This window comes from Chelonoidis abingdonii, chromosome 21 (genome assembly GCF_003597395.2).
Source record: "Chelonoidis abingdonii isolate Lonesome George chromosome 21, CheloAbing_2.0, whole genome shotgun sequence".
NCBI classification, from domain to species: Eukaryota; Metazoa; Chordata; order Testudines; family Testudinidae; genus Chelonoidis; species Chelonoidis abingdonii.
In genome coordinates, this window is record NC_133789.1 from 13,353,564 (window position 1) to 13,364,691 (window position 11,128).

The 11,128-nt window shown below is 45.2% G+C and overlaps 1 protein-coding gene across 1 annotated transcript; it reads left to right on the forward strand.

Annotated features, from left to right (window-relative positions):
• The first annotated feature begins 189 nt into the window (after nucleotides 1-189).
• On the forward strand, nucleotides 190-10,755 carry DNAAF19 (dynein axonemal assembly factor 19). Its single transcript, XM_032795692.2, has 3 exons — nucleotides 190-337; nucleotides 8,297-8,429; nucleotides 9,694-10,755. Exons 1-3 carry the CDS (start codon nucleotides 195-197, stop codon nucleotides 10,192-10,194), a joined length of 777 nt encoding a protein of 258 aa, XP_032651583.1. The 5' UTR covers nucleotides 190-194; the 3' UTR covers nucleotides 10,195-10,755.
• The last annotated feature ends 373 nt before the right edge of the window (nucleotides 10,756-11,128 follow it).

Below are 11,128 nucleotides of genomic sequence, written 5' to 3' on the forward strand. Positions count from 1 at the left end.
AAGATAGGAACTTGCCTGGCTAAGGTGGGATCATTAACTCATGACACCCTGTATTATTAGTTACTTATAGTGAGTCTAGCAAGAACTCTAGTGATGAAATGGATGGGTGGGAGAGTGAGGGGTATTTTCTTGTATGATGCTCATGCACCTAAAGTCACTTTCATGGTTATATGTGTTGCTCTTAGGTTTTTGAAATGGAGGAAACTGGAGCAATAGATTTTTGTGCTTTAGAGAGAGAACTGCAGGCTGCAGTTGCTGCTGATGAAAAGTATCAAAGAGAAAACGATGCCAAGTTCCGAGCCGTTCATCAGAAGGTGGCATCCTATGAAGAATTCAGGTTTGCAGGGTTTTGTTTTCTGTGGCGAGTCACAGAATTGGGAATATAACAATTGAATGTTTCTTTCATCAGGATGAAAGTTTCATATTAGTGATTCAGAGAAATGTAGGACTGGACGGTACCTTGATAGGTCATCTAGTACAGAAGTCCCCTGTGCTGAGGCAGGAGTTAATATTATTTAGATGATCTCTGACAGGTGTTTGTCTAACCCAGGGGTTGGCAACCTTTCAGAAGTGCTGTGCCGAGTCTTCATTTATTCACTCTAATTTAAGGTTTCGCTTGCCAGTAATACATTTTAATGTTTTTAGAAGGTCTCTTTCTATAAGTCTATATAATCTATAACTAAACTACTGTCGTAGGTAAAGTAAATAAGGTTTTTTAAATGTTTAAGAAGCTTCATTTAAAATTAAATTAAAATGCTGAGCCCCCAGAGCGGTGGCCAGGACCTGGGCAGTGTGAGTGGCACTGAAGATCAGCTTGCGTGCCACCTTTGGCATCCGTGCAATAGGTTGCCTACCCCTGGTCTAACTTGTTCTTAAAAACCTGCAGTGACAGAGATTCCATAACCTCCCTACGGAATTTATTTCAGTGCCTAAGTATCTGTACACATAAGCAGTTTTTCCTAATATCTACTCTTCTCCCTTCCTGCAATTTAAGACCATTACTTTTTGTCCTGTTCACAGTGGTTGAGAACAATTTATCCTCTTTAAACCAATCTCCTCTTTAAACTCTCCTCTTTAAAACACGCTTTTACATATTTGAAGACTGTTATCATGTCCCCCATCAGTCTTCTCTTCTCCAGACTAAACACACACAATTTTTTCTATCATTCCATGTAGGCCATGTCTTCTAGACTTTTAACCATTTTTGTTCCTCTCCTCTGGACTTTCTCCAATTTCTCAACATCTTTCCTAAAGTGCAGTGCCCAGAACTGGACACACTACTCCAGTTGAGGCCTTATCAGTGCTGACTAGAGTGGAAGAATTACTTTTTGTGTCTTGTTGCAATGTTCCTGCTAATATATCCCAGAATTATGTTCACTTTTTTTTGCAACAATATTACGTTATTGACTAATGTTTAGTTTGTAATCCACTATAACCCCCAGATTCTTTTCCGCAGTGCTCCTTCCAAGGCAGTCATTTCCCATTTTGTAGTTATGTGCAACTGATTAGTACTTTGCATTTGTCCTTATTGAATTTCATCCTGTGTATTTCAGACCATTTCTTCAGTTTGTCAAAATTATTTTGAATTCTCAACCTGTCCTCCAAAGCACTTGCAACCCCTCCCAGCTTGCTATCATATGCAAACACACTATCCAAATAATTTGTGAAGATATTGAACAGAACTGGACCCAGGACAGATCCCTGTGAGGCCTCACTCAATATGCCCTTCCAGCTTGACTGTGAATACTCTCTCAGTATATTTTTCCAACCAGTTATGCATCCATCTTATATAGGTTTGTCTAGGCTATATTTCCGTACTTTATTTATGAGAAGGTCTTGTGAGACAGTATATCAAAAGTCTCATTAAAGTTGAGATATATCACGTCTACTGCTTCCGCCCATCCACAAGGCTTGTTACTCTGTTAAAGAAGGATGTTAGAATGGTTTGATTATTTTTGCTCCATTAGCTTTCTGGATAATGAAGTTAAGCTGATTTATAATTCCTGAGGGCATTGTGTGCCAAAAAATTAAAAATTCTATACAAAATATTTTTAAATCCTGCAAATTCTGCAAGTTACATTTGTCAATAAATTAAATACAGAGGCTCCAGCATGGCAGTGGGGAGCACAGGCCGCTGGCTGCATGAAAGTGGGATATCACCCAGTAGCTTCCCCACTCCCCACTCCTGGGACACTGACTCAGCGGTGAGGCTACATCCAATCCTGACACAGCACAAGGTCTGGGCCTGTCCCAGAAACACCCTGGGATCCTGCCCACTGCACCAGGTGTGGGGAAGGCAGACTCAATCAGGCAGGATTCAAGTGTGGAGAGGCTCAGTGTGGAGGGATCCAGGTGTGGGGTGAGAGGATTCTGTGTGGGACAATCTGGGTGCAGGCAGCTCAGTGATGCACAGGGGTTCCAGATGCACAGGGGTTGGGTGGATGGAGAGCAGCTGAGGAACTATTGGGGGAGGAAGCAGGGGAGGATGTTGAGCTTCCTGCAGCTGAGAGAGATTTCTGGGGGTGGGCCTGACGCAGCCCCAGCCACTGCTTGCAGGGGAAGAGAAAGTCCCATCCTCTTCTTCCTCCAGCCCAGCTGGGTCTAGCAGCTGATCCTGGCTTAGGGTAGGAGCCACTGACTGGAATGTCTCCAGCCCTGCAGTGATTTACCTCTCTGCTGGCTGCCTGAAACGATGTACCTGTGCAGCTAGGGAGTGGTGTGTGACTGCTCTTGCAGCTTCCCCTTGCTTCCCTGTCAGAAAATCATTTTTCTGTGAGGGACATGAATTCTGCACATGCACAGTGGTGCGGAATTCTCCCAGGAGTAAAGTCTTGTGTATAATTCCCTGGATTGTCCTTATTCTCCTTTTTATAGCTAGATACCGTATTTGCCCTTTTCCAGTCCTCGGGGATCTCTCCTGTCTTCCATGAGTTTTCAGAGATAATCGCTAATGGCCCAGATATCTTCTCAGTTAGCTCCTTGAATATTCATTTAGTCATGCCTTGCTGACATAAAGACATCTGACTTGTCTAAGACTTTGTCTACCCTGGCAAATGAAAGACAAAACTTTTGTTGTTCAGAGGTGTTAAAAAAACACCCCCCAAAAGACAAAAGTTTTGCCAACGACGAGCGCCAGTGTGAACAGCACTTTGTTGGCAGGAGTGCTCTTCTGCCGACAACACTAATGTCGCTTCTTGGGAGTGGAAGTTTTTTGTCAGCAGGAGAGCTCTCTCCTGCTGACGAACAGTGGCTACACTGCACGGCTTTTAGCACCATGGCTGTCATGGCACAGCCGTGTTGCTAAAAGCTGCGTAGGGTAGACATAGCCTAAGTCATTCTTAACTTGTTCTTTTCCTATTTTAGCCTCAGATCCTACTTCACTTACACTGATGTTCACTATCTTAGTTGCACAGTCACTGCTCACCTTTCTGGCAAAAATGAAGCAAAAAAGGCATTTAAAACTTTGGCTGTTGCTACCTTTTCTGTTATTGTCTGTCCCTCTTCATTGAGTAATGGGCCTACCCGGTCATTGGTGTTCCTCTTGTTTCTAATGTATTTGTAAAATGTTTTCTTAATACCCTCTATGTCCCTAGCCAGTTTAATCATGTTTTGTGCCTTGGCCTTTCTAATTTTGTCCTGACTTGTTTGTCCCTACATGCTCCTTCGTAATTTGATATAGTTTCCACTTTTTCTGTGATTCTTTTTTGACTTTCAGGATGGAAATCTCCAGGTTAAGCCAGGGTGGTCTCTTGCCATACATCCTATCTTTCCTATGCACTGGGATAGTTTGCTCTTTTGTCTTTAATAATGCCTCTTAAAAGCTGCCAGCTCTCCTGAATTCTTTTAAACTTGTTTCCAACAGGATATTTGGGATATTTCCCTCCTACCATTCCTTAGAGTCATGAACTCCTATCATTTCAGGATCACTTTCATCCAAACTGCCTTCCATCTTCAAATGCTCACCCAGTTTCTCCCTATTTGTTAGAATCAAATCTAGAACACCCTCTCCCCAGTTGCTTTCTCCACCTTCTGGAATAAAAATTTGTTGGATAATCTTTGCCCTGCTGTGCTATTTTCCAAACAGATGTATGGGAAGTTGAAGTGTCCCATCCCCACCAAGTCCTGTGTTTTGGATTATTTTGTTTGCAGTTTTAAAAAAATCCTCATCTACCTTTTCTTTTTGGGTAGGTGGTCTGTAGTAGACCCTACTACGTGATCACCCTTTTTTTTTTTCTCATCCCTTTAGGCATTATCCAGAGACTGTCAATAGGTCTGCATCCCACTTCTATCTTAACCTCAGTGCAAGTGTCTACATCTTTGACATACAAGTCAACACCTTCTCCTTTTTTCCCTGCCTGTCTTTCTCTTCTGTGCCAGTATTGCAGTAATGTGAATTACCCCACCAAATCTCTGTGATGCCAGTTATATTGTAAATGTGATTATTCACTAGTATTTTTAGTTCTTCCTGTTTATTCCCCATACATCTTACATTAGTATACAGACATCTAGATTTCTCTGTGATTTCTACTATGTTCACCTAAGATTCCAACCCTTCACCCAGATCTCTGTTTTGCATTTACATGGGGGCTTTTGTCTTCTGCCCCCATCAAACCTAATTTAAAGCCCATCTCACTAGGTTAGCTAGTCTGTATCCAAAGATATACTTCCCCTTCATAGATGGACCCTATCTCTGCTCAGCAGTCCTTCTCAGAGCAGCATCCCATGGTCTAGGAAACCGAAGCCCTCCTGGCGACACCATCCGTGCAGCCATGATTCACTTCCAGGATGTCTGTCTCTGCCTGGGCCCCTACCCTTGACCAGAAGGAAGGATGAGAACACCATGTGCGCCCCCAGCTCCTTCACCCTCACTTCCAGAACCCTGTAGTCACTTCTGATCTGCTCAGAGTGAGACCTTGCATTATCATTAGTGCCTTCATGGATAACCAGCATACGGTTGTAGTCAGAGGGCTGATGATCCTTGGCAGTCCTTCCATAATATCTCGGATATGGGCCCCCGGCAGGCACCGCACCTCCCAGGATGCCATGTCAGGCCGGCAGATAGATGCCTCCATCATCCTTAGAAGGGAATTACTGACCACCACCACCCTTAGTTTCTTCCTCGGAGTGGTGGCCACAATCCTTCCAGAGTTAGGGATACATGTCTTCTCCTCCTTCACCTTTAGGGGAAATTCTTCATCACTTGTTGCCAAGGTGGCATGCCAGTTTTTTATCTCTAGATAGTGGGTTGGGCAGGGGGTGGGGACCACTGCTTGCTGCCAGAAGTAACGAGCAGCCAGCTTCCACTCTGTGAAAGAGTCATTTTCTCCTCCTCGGTGGCCCGTCTGCAATCCTGACCAGCTGGATTGCTGCTTGCTTCCTGAGAGATTGTACCAGTAGGCCCCTCTCACACTGGATGGTCCCTCCCATCCTGGCTTTCTGTGACAGAGAAATGCAGGCCACATTCTCTGCAGGACATGTGTCATAAATATAAAGGGAAGAGTAACCACGTCTCTGTATACAGTACTATAAAATCCCTCTTGGCCAGAGACACAAAATTCTTTTACCTGTAAAGGGTTAAGAAGCTCAGATCACCTTGCTGGCACCTGACCAAAAGGACCAATAAGGGGACAAGATATTTTCAAATCTGGGAAGGGAGAAAAGGCTTTGTTTTGTCTGTTTTTGATCTTTCTGTTCTGTGTGCTTGCCGGTGACCGATCAAGGAGGCAAGCAATCCAACTCAATTAGAATTAGTAAGGGTATGGCTACACTTCGAATTTCAAAGCAGAGTGTGGTCAGAGCGGCAGCGCTGGGAGAGAGCTCTCCCAGTGCTGCATGTAAACCACATCTTTTACGGGTGTAGCGTGCAGCGCTGGGAGCCGCGCTCCCAGCGCTGCCACCCTGATTACACTGACGCTTTACAGCGTTGCATCTTGCAGCGCTCAGGGGGGTGTTTTTTCACACCCTTGAGCGCGAAACTTGCAGCGCTGTAATGTGTGAGTGTAGCCAAGGCCTTAGTAAGTAATAATAAGGGAATGTGTTAGCTTACTTTGATTTTGGCTTGTGATTTTCCTTGTCTAGAGGGAGGTTTTGTCTTGAGGGAGGTTTATCCCTGGATTTGTAACTTTAAGGTTTTGCATAGAAGGGAGATCCTCTATGTTCTTGAGTCTTTTGTTATTCTGTAAAGTACTTATCATCCCGATTTTACAGAGGTAATTTTTTACCTTTTCTTTAATTAAGAATCTTCTTTTAAGAACCTGATTGATTTTTCATCGTTTTAAGATCCAAGGGTTTGGGTCTGTGTTCATCTGTACCAATTTGTGAGAATATTATTTTCAAGCCTCCTCAGGAAAGGGAGTGTTGGGGCTTGGGGGATTATTCTCAAGCCTGCCCAGGAAAGGGGGTGTAGGGGCTTGGGGGGATATTTGGGGAATGTAGGGCTCCAAGTGGCCCTCCTTAAATGTTTGTTTAAATCACTTGGTGGTGGCAGCATTACTTAATCCAAGGAATAGGGGAGTTTTTAACCTAAGCTGGTAGAAATAAGCTTAGGGCTTCTTCATGCGGCTCCCCATGTCTGTACCCTGAAGTTCAAAGTGGGAAGGGAACGCTTACAATCTGGGTAGAGACATCCATAGCTGGATTGTCTTGTCTGGATGCAGGAGCAGGTGAAGGAGCCAGGAGCAATGTCGGCATTGGCGATGTGGTCTTTCTGAACCATGCTGAATTTATTCTGTCTTCCTCCTACAAACTCCCCTGTTTGTTAGCTCCCTTCGGTCACTTCACATCTGGCTTTTAAGCCCTTCTTTACTAGGTCAGCTCTGCCCCCTTGTTAACACACAGAGGAAGGGTGATCAAATAAATGTCCTGCAGTGACACAGTTGCATCTTCCACTGGCATCCTGTCAGTTTTGGAAAATGAAATAGGTGTTTGGTGGGTCAGTACTTATATGAGAGACCTCAAGGGGATTCTTTGGATGCAGAAGGAGATAGAGATGGCACTCTGGTTGGTACTGTGAGACTACTGCTCAGGCATGGCGTCAGAGATCACTGTGCTGTTAGAGGTGCTAACTTTTGCAGAAGACATAAAACTGAGATCCTCACCACCTAGGATGATTAAAGATCCTGTGACACTTTCACAGTAACATGCTAACTCATGGCTTGATCAAATGATGCTTTGGATAATTACATTCAATTTCTCTAAATTGTTCCTGAAGCTTCAGTTGAATAAGATAGGTCTTTGCTTCCTAGCCTTTGCTTCCTAGCAGGCCTGACTCATGTTGAAGCCCAGCCCCCTTCTCCCCAACCATCCATGTGCCTGCATGCCCTCAGAACATGTTTGTGCTGGCTTGTCTGGGGGTGTAGGTACAAGCTTGTGGCCCACTGTAGTGCATGTCTCTGCCTACCCACTTTAGAGTGAGGATGTCAGCTAAGGTACATGTTGCTGTGCTCATGATCAGATAACCTGCCAATGCTATCCCACAATTCCCATGCTGTTAACCATATGCCATGTTAGACCCCAGAAGTGTTTGTACGTCCTCCTTCCTTTCCATTTATTCATCCATCTGTATCCAGGTACATTGTAGTTTTTCTCTTTTTAATCTCTTCCACGAGTTCACATCACATCCAGTTCTCAGTCTCTGCTTTGCTACTGTCCAAAGCTTCCTCTAGCAGTCAGCCGTTGCCCTGTACTCTGTTTCCAGCACCACTGTTGAAGTCCCTGTTTTCATGCGAGAGTCAGGCCTGGTCTACGCTACAGAGTTAGGTCAATGTAAGGCAGCAACACGAAAATGTTGCCCCCACTGATGTAGATCGTTTACTACACCGACTTAAGAACTCCACCTCCTCAAGAGGCCCAGCACTTAGGTCAACGTAGTTAGGTGGATGCAGTGTCAGTGTAGACACTGCGTGACTTATGTCAACTTTAATGGTCTCCAAGAGATGTAGCACAATGCCCCACCATGACTGCTCTGGTCGCCATTTTGAACGCCACTGTCTGGTGGCCAGATACACAGGTATATGCCCTCCCCTCTAAATCCCTGCACATTTTTGAAATTCCATTTGCTGTTATCAGCATGGAGAGCTCACCTAATAACTGCCCAGCTGATTATGCTGCAGATGCACTCCTGCCTGGAGTACATAGGAGGTGGTGGATCTCCCAGGTCTTTTACATGATAGAACTTTGCACCACAAACTCAGTGACTGTGCCAGTCTCACAGAGAGGAATCAAACTGGAAATGGTGCTAATTTCAAGCGAGCATTTGCTCTTGCTGGGTTTACCACTCCCTTTATATTTCCTGCAGGGATATTGTGCTGGCATCACACCTGAAACCTCTAGAGAAAAAGGACAAAATGAGAAAAAAGAAAAACCTTCTGTGGAATTCCTATGCTACCCAAGCTAACGGCAAGCAGGACAGAGAGATGGAGCTAGCCCAGGTGAGGAGGAAAACTCCATCTGTAAGGGTTTGTCTACACACAAAAGTTAATTCAAATTAATGTAGGGGTGAATTTAAAATGCAGTAGCTATTCCAGAATAACTCCATGTGTGGACAAGTATTCCAGAATAAGAGTGCCTTGTTCCACTTTAGTTTAATCTGCTTCCAAAGCGGATTGAACTAAGGGCTTGTCTACACTTAAAAATTAATTCGGATTAAGGGCGGTGGTGAATTTTAAAGCACAATAGCTTTAGCACAGTGGGTCTCAAACTTTTTTACTGGCGACCTCTTTTACATAACAAGTCTCTGAGTGAGACCCCCTCCCCCCAGTAAATTAATCACCCTTTTTAATATATTTAACGCCATTATAAATGCTGGAGGCAAGTGTGGTTTGGGGTGGAGGTTGACAGCTTGCGACCCCCCATGTACTGACCTCACGACCCCCTGAGGAGTCCTGACCCCCAGTTTGAAAACCCCTGCTTTAGCACAATGTGTAGACAAGCAGTAGAAGAAATCTCCAGAATCACCACAGTAGATCAGACCATCTAGTCCTACGTCTTGTCTCTGACAATGGCCAGGACCAGCTGCATCAGAGGAAAGTGCAAAGCACCCCCTAGGGAACAATCTATATAATAATATTCCAGGATTCGCTCTGGGTGTCACTCTGACATGGAGAATGTCTTCTGAGTCTGTGTGAAATGATGGAAACAGCCACAAGCATGGGTGAAAGTCTTTTTGCTTAGAACAGGGGCAGCAACCTCTGGCACGTGGCTGGCCAGGGTAAGCACCCTGGCGGGCTGGGCCACAGCATACAACCCCTCATTTGCTACCCACACATCATCACACAACATCTCCCAGCACTCCCCCAGACACAGTTCAACACAAATCTTCCTGCACCACAAATACAAATAAAAACAAATTCCCAGCATAGCTACTCCAGACACACTGCAACCAGCACACACAATAACCCCAAACACACACAGCCTCTCATCGCAGCCCATACCTCTCATTCACCTGCTGCACAAATCAAAAAAATCTACCAGCACAACACACACCCTCACCCACTCTCACTCATATTTACCATAAAACCATAAACTTGAGTGGCAAAGCCATTTTGACTTTACGAATTAAACTCAGTGATAGCACAGCCTTTCAGTTACAAGTTATGGAATGACCTGTCCAAAAGGGAATTCTGCTCCCAACACCCACCAGCTGGTGGGATTCTGCACCTGTTTTATGTAACTATTGATCATCTTTTCATCCAGGGATGGGATGGACTCCCTGAAACGTCTGCAGACTTTTACAGATATTGGCGCAGATGCTTGAAAAGTGGACAGGAAAAATGCCAGTTCCTGTTTCAGCTCGGCGGCAAGGGCCTGGGCAGAATCTTTCAAGCTGATGTTGGCTTTGGTCTCCTGGGTGAATTTCTTGTGGTGCTGGCCGAGCATGCCTGTAGGGAAGACAGAGAAGCTGTCCTTCAGATATTACAGAGCCTTTGTGGGACCAAGCGCTTTGGACTAAATGTGGCTCTCCTGAGCCAGGTGGAGAAGGATAGCTGCAGGGACTTGTTTGCGAAACTGCAGAGCATGAGCAGGAATTGTGGTGCTGATGGCCTTCCTGAGGGCACAGCTGAAGCTGGTACAGCTGCTTTACAGGAAGAGGAGAATGAGGCTGAGAGAGAAACCCATCTGAGGGGAGCTGGCCAGCGAAAGGAGGCAGATGACAAACTAATTAAAGAGCTGGTGAAATGTTACCTTGTTAGCTGAAGGAGCACAGGCTCTCCCTACAGCTCACACTCCACCAGGGTTACTAGGAGCTGAGGGCCAGGAGGGACCCTTCCTGTACTGCTCTGTCATCAAAGATGGAGGGACAGTGAGAGCCCCTTTTCCACAGAAAGTTGTTGATTGAGTTTTACTTTGTACCTGCTTCACCTGCCTGGTACAAATAAATATTAGTCACCAAAAGGATTTTACTGAGGGAGGGGCCGTCACGCAGGAGACAATACTTGCTGTGAATCAGTAGAACAGTATTGAATATATTATTTGGGGATGGGAAAAATCACTCTAGTATTAGTAGGAGAAGATTAATTCTCCTCTTTCTTTTCTCTGGCTCCCTGTTCTTGGTCAACATGGGATTTTAGAAACGTAAGCAGCTGTATTATAATAGTGAAACAGGTAACAGCCAAATGAGGAATGGGTTCATGTGTACAGCCATGTCTGGGACTGATCTGACCCCCTCCTTAAACAGAATCTGGGATAAATACATGGAATGTACATTGCTAATTTCCACAGTCATACTGCTGGGGGCAAAAAATTAAAAATTCTGCACCAAAAATTAAAAATTCTGCAAATTTTATTTGTCAAATAAATGTGGAGAATCCAGCGTAGCATTGGGGAGCACAGTCAATTGGCTGCACAGAGGTGCAGGTCACTCTGTAGCTCCCCCCGGGACATGGACTCAGCGGTGATGCTGCACCCAACCCTGACACAGTGCAAGAACTGGGCCTGCCCCAGAAACACCCCAGGACCCTGCTGCTCTGTGCCAGGTGCACCAAGTGTGGGCCAGCAGGCTCGGGCCAGCAGGCTCAGCCCAGCAGGATCCAAGTGTGGAAGGGCTCAGTGTGAGGGGATCCAGATGTGCATTGAGAGAGTTCTGTATGGGGCAGTATAGGTGCAGGCAGCTTAGTGGGGAATCTAGGTG

Excerpts from the sequence above, each read along its gene's own strand:
- DNAAF19 (XM_032795692.2), top strand. The coding sequence starts at position 195 with ATGGAGGAAACTGGAGCAATAGATTTTTGTGCTTTAGAGAGAGAACTG. Across the intron at positions 338-8,296 it reads GCATCCTATGAAGAATTCAG|GGATATTGTGCTGGCATCAC; the intron begins GTTTGCAGGGTT and ends TATTTCCTGCAG. Across the intron at positions 8,430-9,693 it reads GAGAGATGGAGCTAGCCCAG|GGATGGGATGGACTCCCTGA; the intron begins GTGAGGAGGAAA and ends CTTTTCATCCAG.